Raw genomic sequence first — 16750 nt, 5'->3', positions numbered from 1 at the left:
GTGAAAAGCCCCTAGTGGCCACATTCCGGCGCCTGTCCGGGGAGGCCCGTACGGGAATCGAACCGTGCTGCTGGCCTGCTTGGACTGCTTTAAAAGCCAGCGATTTAGCTGAGTGAGCTAAACCAGCCCCTGTCTTAGTCAATGGTGGGGCAAATTTCCTACAGCTGGTCCTATTTCATATGTTTGATCGGCTGGAATTGAAGAGTAATGTAGGAACTGTCTAAAATTCTCCAATACCTTGTGTGCGTGCAGCTTCTCTATAAAACATCCCAAGACACTGCAGGAGCATTACCAAAAATAATAATTAGGCCTCTTCCTTTTTCTAATGCTCCTGCACGGTAACCATTCCATGATGTTGTTTAAATTGAGATGTTAGATTCTGAAAGTGAGCATCATTTTAATATAACTGTAGAATAGACTAACCTGACATCGTCAGCTTTGGCTTAGTTAGTGATGCTCTCACTCCTTAGTCAGAGAGCTTGGGCTTCAGAAACCTGAACACAAAAATCTGGGTTGACAGTCCAGTCATAGATGTCTACAGCACAGAATAGGCCATTCAGTCCATCACGTCTGTGCTGGTCAAAAACACCCACCTAACCATTCTAATCCCATTTTCCAGCACGTGGCCCATAGCCTTGTCTGCTGTGGCATTGCACGTGCACATCTGGATAGTTCTAAAATGTTCTGAAGGTCTCTGCCTCCACCACCCTTTCAGGCAGTGAGTTCCAAACTCCCACCACCCTCTGGGTGAAAAGGCTTTTCCTCACATCCCCATTAAATCTCCTGTCCCCGACCTTAAATCACTTCCTCCTGGTCATTGATCCCTCCACCAAGGGGAAAGGTTTCTTCCTGCCGACTCTATCTATGTCCCTCATAACTTAATACAACTCAATCATGTCCCCCCTCAGTCTCCTCTGCTCCAAGGAAAACAATCCCAGTCTATCCAATCTCTCTTCATAACTAAACTCACCAGCCCAGGCAACATCCTGGTAAATCTCCTCTGCACCCATTCCAGTGCGATCACATCCCTCCTATAATGTGGATTCCAGAACTGCGCACAAGCTGTGGCCTAACCAACATTTTATATAGTTCCAGCATAACCTCCCTGCCCTTAAACTCTATGCCTCGGGCAATAAAGGCAAGTACATCATATGCCTTCTTAACCACTTTAATCACCTGCCCTGCTACCTTAAGGGATCGGTGAGGATGGACACCAAGGTCCCTCAGATCCTCATTGTTTCCCAGGGTCCTCCCGTTCATCATTCATTCCCTTGCCTTGTTTACCCTGCCCAAGTGAATCTCCTCGCACTTATGTGGATTGAATTCCATTTGCCATTGATCAGCCTATTTATATTCTTCTGTAATCTAAGGCTATCCTTCTCAGAGTTACCAGCCCACCAATTTTCGTATCGTCCACGAGACTCCCGGTCAACCCTTCTACATTCATGTCGAAATCATTTGTATAAACCGCAAACAGCAAAGGCCCCCGCAACACTGATCACTGCAGGGCCCCAACAGTGCAATATTTAGAGGTTGCTGCACTGTTGGAAGTGCTGGCTTTGCGATGGAATGTTAAATAAGGAACTACCTGTTCACTCAGGCAGATGCAAAAGATCTTATGATGCTGCTTCAAAGAGGAGTAAGCTCGTTCTCCTTCGTGTCCTGACCAATGCTTATCCCACAATCAACCTGGCTATAAACAGATGACCTGATTGCTGCTGTTAGTGGCCGCTCACTGTGTGCAAATTAACAGCTCTGCGTCCGACATTACAGCAGTGGTTATGAAAAAAGAGTCCTTTGTTGGCGACAAAGCTCATTCAGACGTTTTGGTCTTCTGAAATGCACACTATAAATGCACGTTTTTATACATTGTCCCCCAAATATATTTTAAAAAAGAAACGACCCCTCTGTCCTTAGAAGACGTCATTGGCGGAATTCAATACGGGCAACAGGGATCTTACCATTGGTTGGCGAGATTAGTGAGGCCACCTTGTAGCCTCTTGTCAGGAATACCCACTGCATTCATCCTATCAGACAATTGGGCAGCAGTGACGAGCCCACCCCGAGCCCAGGTCAAGGTCCTCAGTGGGGGGGGGGGGGGGGGGGGGGGGGGGGGGCAGGATGCCACAGAGACAATCAGAGATTGGAAGTTCCTTATCTCTCGACAGCGCCACCTGAGAGCTGGTGATTGTGTAGGAAAAAGCCCAAGAGAAAAAAACCAACTAAGAGATGTGAAAAATACTTGTTCAAGCTGGTGGGGTGATTGGAGGCTGGGGTCATGTGATTAAACCTTCAGGGTTGGCGACTCTATTTGGCTGCTGTAAATTTTATGTGAGATGGGTCAGGACCATCTCAGTCCAGCTCCCGGTCTGCATTGGTCCCTAACTCAGCGCTAATTGGCACTTAGTTGGTGTGTCTGAGAGGGTGGCGGATGTCCAGTGTCGGAAATGGGAACGTGTAAAAGATGCTCTTCAAAGGTTGGCACCAAGGCACATTGTTGGGGCAGATTAAAGGGAGTTTGACCCTTCCTCCCGGTGAACTTGGAGCTGATCTGGGAGAGCTTAATGCTGACAGCGAACAACCCCCAACATGGATATTGTTCTAATGGTCAACACCCTCCATTATCTTGGTGAGCATGGATAAAAACATTGATGTACAAAACAATGGTGCAGTGGGGACAAATTTCTAAGGCTGGGGGAGGTGGGGGGAGATAAGGTACATTTCTGGTCCAGTGTAGATCTCCAACTATTACCATTAGTGCTTTACATTCCAGTTTCTCTCCCAGGGATTAATGTTCCTGACCCCCCCCCCCCCCCCCCTCCCCCCACCCCCCACCCCCAGGGATTCATCAAACAAATTTATCTCCAGGGAATTAGGAACGAGCAGTAAATTCTGGTCTTGGTCAGAGACACTCACATCCCATGAAAGAATTTAAAAATTACAGAGGATAAGCAGCCATCTTGTTTACTGCATTTTATTTGTGGCCTAGAGGTAAACTAAAGCCTGTGCGGATTGACACTGGGCTTGAGGAAGTAAATGGGTGTGTATGAGTAAAATGATGCAGCAACAAAAGTGATTTGTGACTGTTTGGGGATTGTCATTACTGAATGTGGTGATATAACCACTGTAGTTATGTGTACTGCAGTAGGGAGATATATGGCTGTACCTGTAATACAGGTTCCTCCGGTAAGCCCCTGCCGGCTAGCTCCGCCCACAGGGAGCTTGTGTATAAATATGCGTGTGAGTCACTCAGACCCTAGTCTACAGTTGCAGTCGGAGGAATAGCATCACACAGCAATAAAACCTCGATTGTACTTGTCTCTCGTCTTTGAGTGCAATTGTTAGCGCCACACTGAAATTCATTTATTTGCATCTTTCAAGAGTTATCAGTATTGTGGTATTTTGAGTGAGAAACCGGGAGGTCGGGGGTTGGGAGGCAGCGAGGTGGCAAATAGGTTAACGGTGACATCCCGTGGGTGACCCTTGCAGCTGGGAGGAGGTCATTCATCTTTTTGCGGCACTGAACCCGTCCTGGCCATACTGGCGGCACTACCCACCGCCTCCCAGACGCGATTGGCCACGTTGCTCGGGGAACTCCTGCCAACACGTGGGGAGATGGTTGCCCGCCTATCCTCCACCGCGTCCGACGGTTTTGTCAGGGCCCCGTCCCCGAGAACCTTGGCGCAGGCCGGCGAGCGGCCAATCCTCCTGGCTTGACTGAGAGTGAGTGCTGAGGACCCGTCTAAACGCAGCTTGATTGCAGTGCTCGGCTGACCCCCGGGGGGGGGGGGGGTGGGTGGGGAATCAGACACCTGGCGACTCAGGTGCAGCATATTTCAGGTGCAGGGAGAAAATAAATTTGACTAAGTGGCTCAGGATCACGATCCAGATCGCGTCATCGCTGCTGGCACGGACCGAGCCTACTTTCACTGCGAAAATGACACTTGCATTGTTCTGGAAAATTCCACCCATCATGTCCCCATCATTAAATAAATGATAACTTTTCCGCCCATAACCCAGATATGGTGCTGGCTTTAAACAGCTGACCTGAACTTCTGAAAAAACGAAATAACTGCATTTCTTCATCTTCTTTACATCTAACCACATATTTTAACAGCAACTTCACTAGTAATGACCACAATTCGGTGCCGCCAGCCATCCAATGGGGTTTCCCTTGGTGGGCACCCCGCACGCCGTCGGGAAATCCCCGGGTCAGCGAAACAGAGGATGGCGCCGACGGAGAATCCAGCCCATTATTTTTCCTAATGTTGTTTTCTTTGGGGGGTTTTTTTTTTTGTGCGTTAATCCATTGCTGTGTGTATTTGTTTCCAGCTCGACCAGTCACAGAGCAAATCCCAAGGTTCATGTCACCGACGGGAACGTCCAGCAGCAGAATCATTCTACGAGGAGAAGACCTTCTACTGGAATGCATCGCATCAGGAGTGTACGTGAAGGCAGAGATCTAACAAATGTTTCATCATTCCCTGAGTGCAGGTGTCATTGGTAATGGGGGGGGGGGCGTTGTTGCCCGCCCTCGGTCGCCCCAAGAAGGAGATGATGCTCACAGTGAGCTGCCTTGTGGTGGGTAAACAGTTGCCAGTAATTGTTTCATTCATCTGAGTGTCGCTTCAGCGGGCAGGTTAAGAATGAACCGCATTGTTGTGGGGGCTGCAGTCACATACAGGCCAGGCTGGGTGTGTGTGTGCATACATGAAGGAAGAGACCATTCAGCCCCTCAAGCCTCCTTCACCATTACATAAGATCATGACTGATCTGATAATAACCCCAAATCTCCATCTAGATAAATTATCATGCTCTTCTTCACCAGGAATCAATCCACCACTGCCTTAAAATATTCAAAGACTCTGATTCTTGTGAATCAGGAAGATAGTTTGAAAGACTTAATACCCTCTGAGAGAAAAATGTTTCATAGAATTCGTGCAGGGCAGAAGGAGGCCATTCGGCCCATCAAGCCTGCACCGGCCCTTGCTCCGATAGAGCATCCCTACCAAGTCCCAATCCCCCACTCCTAACCCTGTAACTCCAGCTAACATTTTGGGCAATTTAGCCTGGCCAATTCACCTAACCTGCACGTCTTTCGATTGTGGGAGGAAACCGGAGCGCCCGGAGGAAACCCACGCACACACGGGGAGAACGTGCAGACTCCCTACAGACAGTCACCCAAGGTCAGAATCGAACCTGGGACCCTGGCGCTGTGAAGCAACAGTGATAACCACTGTGCTGCCGTGCCTAATATCAATTTTAGATGGGTGATGGGTGACCCCATTCTGCGCCCCTAGTTCTAGGGTGCGATCTTCTGGCCATGTTACGCCCGAAAGGCAGCGCAACGCGGCTGGTAGATGCCAGGAGATCCCTCTTCCACAATCTACCCGGCTCGCCACAGCTCAAGCAATCGCATTAGATCTCGCAAGATGTTGCGAATCCCGCCATTGTGGGCAGATCACTCTTTTAGCAAGTCTGCATATTCGAGCTGGGCAGTCTCACTCTAATATACATTCCCACGATCTACCCGAGGCGTTAGCGCCTAACCCCGTCACCTTGGAGACCTCGGGCGAGCACTGTTCAGTGCCGGTCTCCACAAACGGGGATCAGGCAGAACGGCACTCATCGGGGTCTCCCATGGGATTGGAGGCCCCCGGGTGCTCGCCCTCTGAACAGGGTGGCACCTTGGCACTACTGATGCCATCTGGGCACCTTGGAAATGCCACCTGGGTGCCAGCTAGGCACTTGAAAAGTACCGAGGTGGCGCTGACAGGCAGTGCCCTCAGAGGTGAGTTACAGCTTGGGGGAGGGGTGGGGGGGGTCAAGGGGTCGAGAATGGAGCTCCTCAGTGCAGAAAACGGGACCGAGTGCGGCCTTGTCGAGGCGTTCCCCACTGAGGCCCCAAATCTACCCGAATGGGAACAGAATCCCGTTCGATGGCATTGGGTTTCTCGGCATTCCGAGCACCAGGAAGCGTCCGGCTAATGACTGTCCACTCATTATGGGACTCACGCCCCTAGATTCTCTCACAGGAGGAAATATCCTCTCCACATCCACCCTGTCAAAATCCATCAGGGTCTTACCTGTTGCCTCGTATTCTTCTAAACTCCAGCGGATACAAGCCTCGTCTGTTCAACCTTTCCTCATAAGACAACCCACTCATTCCAGGTATTAATCTGGTAAAACCCTCTCTGAACTCCATCTAATGCATTCACATCTTTCCTTAAATAAGGACAATACTGGGCAAAATACTCCAGGTTGTCCCACCAGTGTCCTATACAACTGAAGCATGACCTCCCTACTTTTGTAGTCAATTCTCCTCACAATAAATGATAGCATTCTATTAGCTTTCCTAATTACTTGCAGACTAGTCTTTTGTGATTCATGCGCTCAGGCACCGAGATCCCTTTTGACAGCTCAGAGCTCTGCACTCTCTCACCATTTTGGTAACACGCTTTTTTTTTTTCTTCTTCCTGCTAAAATGGGCAATTTCACATTTGCCCACATTATACTCCATTTGAGAGATCTTTGTCCGCTCACTTAACCTATCTAGATCTTTTTGTCGCCTCCTATGTCCCCTTCAAAATTTACTTTCCGAATTTGGTAACCAACGCTTCAGTCCCTCCATCCAAATTATTTATATAAATTGTAAATAGTTGAGGTCCCAGCACTGAGTGCTGTTACACAATAGTCATTGCATCTTGCCAACCTGTAAAAGATACATTTATGCCAACTCTCTGCTTCCTGTTAGACAGGCAATCATCAAACTATGTCAAGATGTCACCCCCTACACCATGAGCTTTTATTTTCCGCAATAACCTTTGATGTGGCACCTTATCAAATGCCTTCTGGAAATCTAAGTACAGTGCATCCACTGGTTTCCCTTTACCACAGCACATGCTACTTTCTCAAAGAACTCCAATAAGCTGCTTAAACCCTTTCAAGAAACCATGTAGACTCTGTCTGGTTACTTTGAGCTTATCTAAGTGCTCTGCCAAACAGTTATTTAATAATCGCTTGTAACATTTTTCCCTGGGACAGATGTAAAGCCAACTGGCCTGTATTTTCCCACTTTCTGTCTCCCTCCCTTTTTGAAGGATGGAATTACTTTTGCTATCTTCCAGTCTAATGAGACGTTCCACGATTCCAGGGAGTTTTGGAAAATTAAAATCAAAGCGCCAACAATCTCAACAGTCACATAAGACCCGAGAGTGGGGTCCATAGATGCCCAGGTATTTGCCAGTCTGTAACTCCAAACGTTCACTCAGCACCACCTCTCTGGTGGCTATGATTTTTCCTAATATCATGGCAGTTCCCTACCTACTTGTACTAAATATTTCCTGATTTCCAACTGCTTCTTGTATGCTCTACACTGAAAACTGATGCAAAACACTTACTCAACCCACCTCCCGTTGGCTTGTTTTCCATTATCAATTCTCCAGACTCGTTTCTATCGAACCAACGCTCATTTTGTTGACTTGTTTCTGTTTTTAATATGTATAGAAACTCTGTTTTTATATTTCTGGCTGGCTTTTTCTCATACCCTGATTTTCCCCTCCTTATTAATCTTTTTGTCATCCTTTGTTGGTCCTTATGTTAAGTTCAATCTTCTGACCTTCCACATGTTTTTGCACAATTCTATGCTTTTACTTTAACTTTGATACTATCTTTAACCTTTCCAGTTCACCACGGATGGTGAATCTGTCCCTTTGACTTTTTCATACTTGTTGGAATCCATCTATTTATTCTGTGTATCCTGAAATATCCATTTAACTGTTTGCCGCACCATCTCTAATGACCTATCCCTTGACCTAATTGGCCAGTTCACGTTTGCCAACTCTGTTTTCATGCCCTCATAATTGCCCTAATGTGGCCTCCTCCTATTTGTTGGTCAACTGTCCATCGCTATTCACAACTGGAAGGGCAGACACATAATTTGACGTCTCGTCTGAAAGATTGCACGTCTGACGGTGTATCACCCCCTGAGCTCTGCATTTTGGGTGCCGGCCTGGATTTGTGTGGTCAAATCTCTGCAGTGACACTTGAATGAACAACCTTCTCACTCAGGAGTCGGGTCCTGTCCACTGAGCCACGGCTGATCCATTTTTTAGCTGCGAACTTCTTCAGCCTGAAGCCAAATCAATCCATGTCTCTGAAATAATTCCTCTAATTTTCAGGCCCACACCGGATATTATTTGGTACAAGAAAGGTGGGGAACTGCCATGGCCAAAGGTACGAATCGAAAACTACAACAAGACATTGAGGATCTCGGACGTCTCCGAAGAAAACTCGGGCGAGTACTTTTGCCTGGCTTCAAATAAAATGGGAAGCATAAGGCACACCATCACAGTGAGAGTGAAAGGTAATGAGTAAAAGGACTCGATTCAGATACGTACAGTCACTGCTCGTGCTCCCATTTCCCCCACACTCCCTGCATTCTGTTACATTGAATGTTCCTCTGTTACATTTTCATCTGTAGAATCAGGGCCTGGAGGAGGCCAAGTGGCCCCTTCGTCCTTTTCTGCCATTTACTAACCTGGCTGATCGACCCCCCCAATTCCGCTTTCCCACCTCACCCTCATATCCCTCAGTCCCTTAATGTCCAGATATCGATTGTTCCCGGTCTTGAATGTACTCAATGACGGAGCAGCTACAGAATTATAAAGATTCACAACCCACTGATTGAAGAGATTTCTCCTCATCTCAGTCCTAACTGGCCAACCCCTTATCGTGAGACTGCGCCCTGGAGGAGACAGGGGATAAAACCTCTCAGAATTTACCCTGCAAAGTCTTCTCTGAGGTTTATATGTTTCAAAGAGGATTTGTTTCAATTTAAATCACAGTTGGGGAGAGATTTCACTGCAGATTAGCTCTTGTCAGCCAAGTTGCTCTCAACAGCAATATAGAATGAAAATGCCCAGAATGAGGCCATTCAGCCCTCAGATTCACCGGTCGGATCTTACTGAATGCCTCCAAAACTTTTGGAAGTAAGTTGGAGTTACTGACTGATAAAGGTTTTTTAAGGAAGCCTTCAGAGAGGTTTGTGTTGCATTTCTATGACCAAATTAATTTACTCATCATTTATTCATGGTAAGATGTCAGTACTGAGAGATGGAATTTTTTTTCTGTCCTTTGCCCCCATTTTCAGCATCAAGTACTTGTGGCACTTAAGCATTTTTATTTTTTTTTACATAAATTTAGAGTACCCAATTCAGTTTTTCCAATTTGAAGGGGCAATTTAGCATGGCCAATCCACCTAGGCTGCACATCTTTGGGTTGTGGGGGCGAAATCCACGCAGACACGGGGAGAATGTGCAACTCCACATGGACAGTGACCCAGAGCCGGGATCGAACCTGGGACCTCGACACCGTGAGGCCGCAGGGCTAACCCACTGCGCCACCGTGCTGCCCTGCACTGGTCAAAGTAAAGCCTCCTCAACTTTGCATCAACAATGCAGCATAATCTCAAACTTAGACCTGTGCCACCTGCTATAGCCTTATCGAGATAAATTATGGGAAAAATTGCATAAATGTTGCTTCTGTTCACATAAGTTTGGAAGATTGAGGGGTAAATCAGATCCAGGTTGCCTAAAATGTTAAAAGAATTTGATTGAGTAATATGAAACTATCGCCTCAATTCGGAAAATCAAGAATGAGGGACAACAGTCTTAAAATTAGAGCAAGGCCGATTAGGAGGGAAATTAAGCAGCAAAGTTTTCACACGAAAAGATTGGGTTTTTGGTTCTTTTAAAAATTTTTGTCAGGAAATGCTTTCAAGGCAAAATGGAGTGAAAGTCTTCCCATTAACCCAGGGCCCAACAATGGAGTGAAGCTCTGCTCATTAACCCAGGGCCCAGCAATGGAGTGAAGCTCTGCTCATTAACCCAGGGCCCAGCAATGGAGTGAAGCTCTGCTCATTAACCCAGGGCCCAGCAATGGAGTGAAGCTCTGCCCATTAACCCAGGGCCCAGCAATGGAGTGAAGCTCTGCTCATTAACCCAGAGCCCAGCAATGGAGTGAAGCTCTGCTCATTAACCCAGGGCCCAGCAATGGAGTGAAAGCTCTGCTCATTAACCCAGGGCCCAGCAATGGAGTGAAGCTCTGCTCATTAACCCAGGGCCCAGCAATGGAGTGAAGCTCTGCTCATTAACCCAGGGCCCAGCAATGGAGTGAAGCTCTGCTCATTAACCCAGGGACCAGCAATGGAGTGAAGCTCTGCTCATTAACCCAGGGCCCAGCAGTGGAGTGAAGCTCTGCTCATTAACCCAGGGCCCAACAATGGAGTGAAGCTCTGCTCATTAACCCAGGGACCAGCAATGGAGTGAAGCTCTGCTCATTAACCCAGGGCCCAGCAATGGAGTGAAGCTCTGCTCATTAACCCAGGGCCCAACAATGGAGTGAAGCTCTGCTCATTAACCCAGGGCCCAGCAATGGAGTGAAGCTCTGCTCATTAACCCAGGGCCCAGCAATGGAGTGAAGCTCTGCTCATTAACCCAGGGCCCTGCAATGGAGTGAAGCTCTGAACCTATGGCCCAGCGATGGAGTGAAGGGTTTGGCCACACACATCGACAATCATACTGCTTGTTGAGGGGATGAAATCCCCGACTGACCCAGATTCTACATCCCCTGTGCAATTGCAAGCTCGGTGCATGGGAGCATGGACAGGCGGACCAACTTTTGGGGTTCACGGGCGGGGTAAACGGGAATGGAACAAATGCTGGATGAGGATGTGGGAGTTTCGGGGAGTGAGTTGAGGTGGTGTTTTGAGAGAGTGTTTTCAGTGCTGGGCTCAGCACAGTCTGGAGCTCCCAGGACATTAGGTTTGATTGCCTCTGTAACCCTTTGTGCGGGGTTCAGCCCCAGCTGCATTCCTGCAGATGGATATTGTTTACTCAGCAGGGAGCACCTCATCCTCTGAGCAGGCTTGCTGGTGACAGGAACCCCCCCCCTCCCGCCTGCCGCGTCTCCCGGCGCTGGTCATTCTGCAGCCGATGGCCTCCACACACCGGACTCGGTTCCCGCTTTGTGCCCGCTATCATCAACCCCGCTAACCCACTGATTTACACTGGCTGCCAATAAGTGGCCAGTGATTGGAACTGTGGGCCCGTGGGCACAGCCTTAGAATTAGAGGGGGTAAATTCAGAACAGAAATGCGGAGACATTTCTTCAGCCAGAGAGTGGTGGGCCTGTGGAATTCATTGCCGCGGAGTGCAGTGGAGGCCGGGACGCTAAATGGCTTCAAGGCAGAGATAGATAAATTCTTGATGTCGCGAGGAATTAAGGGCTACGGGGAGAATGCTGGTAGGTGCAGTTGAAATGCCCATCAGCCATGATTGAATGGCGGAGTGGACTCGATGGGCCGAATGGCCTTACTTCCACTCCTATGTCTTATGGTCTTATGGAATATTGACATTCCTAATCATGGGAAGAACCAGGAATCGCAGTCACTTGTGATCCCGCCCACCGAGCGAGCAGGGCGCGTATGAAATTCTGCCCTTAGAGTTCCAACAGTTACTGAGGACGCCATTTTTATGAAGATCTTTAATGCATTTGCGTGTGGTCTGAGACCAGCAAACAAACCCAATTAGAGTTCTGCCCTATAATAAAACATTAGCACAATCTATAAAAAGAAATGAAATGAAAATCGCTTATTGTCACGAGTAGGCTTCAAATGAAGTTCCTGTGAAAAGCACCTAGTCAATGAGCATATTTGTCAGAAATGGTGATGTTGTGTTTAACTGTCAATCACTTTGTGTTTATTTTCCATTCTCAAAGCTTCTCCTTATTGGTTGAACGAGCCACAGAATTTGGTGCTGGCTCCCGGGGAATATGGCAGATTGATGTGTCAAGCCTATGGGAACCCCAAACCTAATATCCAGTGGCTGGTGAATGGTGAACCTATCGAAAGTGAGTTAACTTTCTATGTGTCCCGGTGATCCTGGCGTACTCTCTAATTCATTAATGCTCCTCAGTGAAGAATGGGGGTACTGTCGACTGGAAGGGTCAGCAGCCATTATTTTAACCTGTAAAAGCCATTTTTAAGAAGATTATTTAAAATAAATCTGTTGGGAGCCAGAAGACAAAGATTTGGCATTTCAGAACCAAATATACATGAAATTGCCAAGTATTTCTTTTAGAATGCATAATTGCACGTATGATAACGAAAATCCATCGAATTTCGACAATGCAGAAAGAGGCCATTAGGCCTTTCAAGTCTGCACCAGCCCTCTGAAAGAGCACCCTACCTAGACCCACTCCCCCGCCCTATCCCCACCTAACCTTTGGACACTCAGGGGCAATTTATCGTTGCCAATCTTGGACACTAAGAGCAATTTAGCATGGCCAACCCACCTAACCTGCACATCTTTGGACTGTGGGAGGAAACCGGAGCACCCGGAGGAAGCCCACGCCGATACGAACGTGCAAACTCTACACAAACATCGACCCAAGGCTGGAATTGAACCCGGGACCCTGGCGCTGTGAGGCAGTAGTGCTAGCCCACTGTGCCACCATGTAATGAATTTATGCATCAATAGAAAAGAAAAATCTAAATTGAAACAAAGCAAATTTTGAATTTTCTCTTTTGTGACATTTTTTGCATCTCTTCACAATGTTTTCTTGGCTTCTCCAGTATAAGCATGTTCAGGCTTTATGCATCAATTAACATGAAATACGTACAATTATATGCATAAAGAGAATGTTAGTGATGAACCATGTTAATTTATTTGGAAAGCAACACATTGAATGGACAAATAATAAGAAATTCACAAATAAAACTGAAAGAATACTTTTTGCCTGTTTTTCTAATCGATCTTGTAAGAAATGGAGATGAACTATAATTTTAATCAGTCGTAATCTTTAAAACAAACTTTAACTTAAGATGCGTAAAATTAAGCCCATTTTTGACCAATTGATTTTCCTGCCAAAAAATATTTTGAATGGCGCATTCAGAATAATTTATCTTTTAAGCCTCATTAGAAATAATAATACTGCCATCCAAAAATAGGCATCATCTAAAACCATGGTTGGCTTTACCAGTCAAACAGTTTTATTTAGAGTACAATAGTTTTTGGAGTTACATGGATGATGTTTGTAAGGGATAGCAATCTTGATGCCCTGTAAACACCATCACCCCCCCCCCCCCTTCCACACACCCTCTGCCCATCAAAAGGGGTGCAGGTAGGGAAAGCCAGTGCCCCACAACTCTCCAACTCTCACTTATGACACCAAAGTAGCTTTGTACGCCAGGGACTCTACCCCGGGACCTCAAAACGGCCGCCATACAAAACCAAGTGAGGGGGTCCATCAGCTTACATAGAACATAGAACATAGAACAGTACAGCACAGAACAGGCCCTTCGGCCCTCGATGTTGTGCCGAGCAATGATCACCCTACTCAAACCCACGTATCCACCCTATACCCGTAACCCAACAACCCCCCCCCCCCTTAATCTTACTTTTTAGGACACTACGGGCAATTTAGCATGGCCAATCCACCTAACCCGCACATCTTTGGACTGTGGGAGGAAACCGGAGCACCCGGAGGAAACCCACGCAGACACGGGGAGGATGTGCAGACTCCACCCAGCCGGGAATCGAACCTGGGACCCTGGAGCTGTGAAGCATGTATGCTAACCACCATGCTACCATGCTGCCCCGTTGGTGCAGTGTGGGGATGTCATTCTTTCTATTAGGCATCAAGACTGGGAAAGGCAGATGAGGCAGGAGATCCAACAAAATTAGCAAGACCCATAACTCAGAAGGTGCAGACCAGCAAAGTGGGTGACTGATGCGCGATCAATAACCACAGAAACGAAGGAATAGTCCGAATTGAAGGCTTTAATCTACAAGATGTTTTCCCAGCAGCTCGAGTACAGAAAGAACGATGGCTGCTGGGAAACACGGGTTCTTATACCCCGCCTCATTGGGCGGAGTTACCTTCATCTTGACCAATGAGAAAGCAACACTTGGGCCAATGAGCAGCGAGCCTTCTCCACCAATAGCAGCTCACACTCTCAAGTACCGTAGTACCACTAGTCATACTACCACAGTGACACATCCAGGTCACTGTCATGATGCTTCAGTTGGCAAATGTCTGGCACCGTGGTTAATCATGGAAAGTTACTGACCTACCAGCAGATTTCCTGCTAGGAGTAGCTGCAAAGCAGGAGGAATGTTTTTTTGTTAAAATATCATTCAAATCTGTAAAGTGATGAACAATTATTAGCCTTTTATCCCACAATAAAAACATGGCTCTTAATTTTCATGACTTAATTTTTTAAAGGCCTTTTTTGCATTAGTGCGATCCATCTAGAAAAGGTTGGGAGCTTACCAACTGATGGTCTATGTCAGGAAATGTGTGCGCGTGTGTTTGCGTGGGCATGCAAGTGTGTATGTGTGTGTGTGTAACCAATTAATGAAACATCTTTTTTCTTTTTCTGAAGAGGTTCGCCAGAGCCCAAGTCTTGAAATTCACGGGGATACGATCATCTTCCGAGAGGCACAGATTGGAAGCAGTGCCGTATACCAGTGCAACGCCTCCAATGAGCACGGATACTTACTGGCCAATGCGTTTGTCAGCATCCTTGGTATGTTTCGAGGCAGCTGGCCTCTCTGTAGTGGTCGCCACTGAACTGAAATTGCCGGCTTGCCATTGAGCCCACAGATTCTCAACTTGTTGAGCTCCAACCTTGAGGGTTGGCCTTGGAGAGCGTTCAAAGAGGGACAACTAAGCTGATAAACGGGACTGCACAGCTGAGCTGAGAGAATAAAGTGAAGGTGTTGGGTTTGCTGGGCATTTGGAAAAAGGAAATTTTCAGACGATCTTAATGATTAAGGGCAGCATGGCACGGGCAGCACAGTAGCACAAGTGTTTAGCACAGTTGCTTTACAGCTCCAGGGTCCCAGGCTCGATTCCCGGCTTGGTTCACGGTCTGTGCAGAGCCTGCACGTTCTCCCCGTGTCTGCGTGGGTTTCCTCCAGGTGCTCCGGTTTCCTCCCACAGTCCAAAGATGTGCAGGTTAGGTGGACTGGCCAGGCTAAATTGATCTTCGTGTCCAAGAAGGCTAGGTGGGATTACTGGGTTACGGGGATAGGGTGGAGATGTGGGCTTGGGTAGGGTACTCTTTCCAAAGGCCAGTGCAGACTCGATGGGCCAAATGGCCTCCTTCTGCACTGTAAATTCTATGATTCCTTTCTAGGATTAATTTAAAACCCAAATCGGAACAGGCAATCTGAATATCAGACAGAGAGAGATAGGGCTTCCTCTACATCGTCCCTTAAGTCTATGTTTATAAATGATGAAATTACACTCTTTTCATTTGGGAGTTTGCGAGGCGTCTTTGCTCAATCAGCCAAGTACCTGGCAGGCACAGTGAACGAAAGCTATTGTAGCGCAATCATCAGTGATGCGTCAATCAAAGCTTCGTTACTCACCATTAATGTAACATGCAAAGGTAAATTGTCTGATACCACGGCCTGGCTGGTGGATTGGCTGGGAACCATTCTGTGAACCAAGGTGAGATTTTGATAGGATTTAATCAATAATTTCCCGGAGTTCCTTCATTAATATTGTGCATGTCTGAGGCACCCATTCGGATCTCACATTGAGTAGCTTAAAACGCTCGGGCAGGGAGTGCAGTGTTTGATATATCAGCAACATTAGAAATAAGGAGAATCTAGGAGAATCCCACATGTTGCAGGATGAGATATTTCAACTTGTTCGATTGGTTTAGGGAGTGGGGAATATTTTTACCTGATGTTTACCGTATGTTTTTTTGCCTCTGCCAGGAGTTAATAGCAATTGAGGTCGGGCTGGGTGGTGCATTTGGAAAAAGTTGGTGCATCAGCATGAGGGTAGAATAGATCCCGTGAGAATTGCTGATCCAATTGTGCTCATGCAAAGCTCATACAGGGTTGACATACCATGAAGAAAGCTCAGTGGAGGCTTGTGCAACTATCCTTCGCATCATCCATCAGTGCGATCCTCAGAAAGAAAAACATCAGGAAATGTCTGAGGAATTATCCACAATGGCCAATTTTTAACAAGAACAAAGTGCATTAACGAGGGGATGAAACGTCATTGGGGTTAGGCAGGAAGGTGAGGTTGAAGTTACAATCAGATCAGAGACAAGCTTATTGAATGGCGGAGCAGGCTGGAGGGTCCAGCTCCTGCTCCGAATTCATATGTTCGTCGTCTTTTTTCAACTTTTTGTTGCTTCCACGCATAATGTGTAGAGAGCTCACACCTCGACAAGTGAGCAGATTCTGAGTGAAGGGCCAACGGCGACGTCAATCGGAGCACCCAGTAAACAGGTTGTCACATCAGCCTTGGCTCAGCGTTAGCTCTCCTGCCTCTCAGTTCAAAGATTGTGGGCTGGATTCTCCGTTTCTGAGGCTAAATGCCGGCGTGAACGGAGAATCCGTGGGAGGTTCACGACGGGGAAATTCAGCGCGAACCCCTCACCGATTCTGGTACCGATGAGGAGCTCGCACCGGCGCCACGTGGAACACCCGCGGATCGCATGGAAAACGGCCGGAGAATGGCCGGGTCCCGGGCTGCGCATGCGCAGGGCTGACGACCTGCACCGTAAAACATGGTGCCAGCCGAGCTCGAACCCTAACCCGCCAACCGCGACCCCACAGCCCACTCGCTGGCCACTCCCTACCAGTCCCCTCAGCCTTGGCAGAAGGAGGCCCCCCGGCCAACGGCACATATCCTGGGCGAGCATGGCGGCGCTGGACACTGT

The 16750-nt window shown here is 47.5% G+C and overlaps 1 protein-coding gene across 1 annotated transcript in view; it reads left to right on the top strand.

Annotated features, from left to right (window-relative positions):
• Window positions 1-16750, top strand: part of nfasca (neurofascin homolog (chicken) a) — a 245789-nt gene that overhangs the window by 143826 nt on the left and 85213 nt on the right. The window contains exons 12-15 of the mRNA XM_038819461.1: window positions 4333-4444; window positions 8181-8365; window positions 11779-11910; window positions 14447-14590. Of these exons, the coding sequence (XP_038675389.1) occupies window positions 4333-4444; window positions 8181-8365; window positions 11779-11910; window positions 14447-14590 (573 nt within the window). The remainder of the gene's footprint in view (window positions 1-4332; window positions 4445-8180; window positions 8366-11778; window positions 11911-14446; window positions 14591-16750) is intronic.

The sequence above is a fragment of the Scyliorhinus canicula genome, chromosome 15 (assembly GCF_902713615.1).
Source record: "Scyliorhinus canicula chromosome 15, sScyCan1.1, whole genome shotgun sequence".
In the NCBI taxonomy this organism is placed as follows: Eukaryota; Metazoa; Chordata; class Chondrichthyes; order Carcharhiniformes; family Scyliorhinidae; genus Scyliorhinus; species Scyliorhinus canicula.
This window is presented reverse-complemented; position numbering and strand designations above follow the sequence as displayed.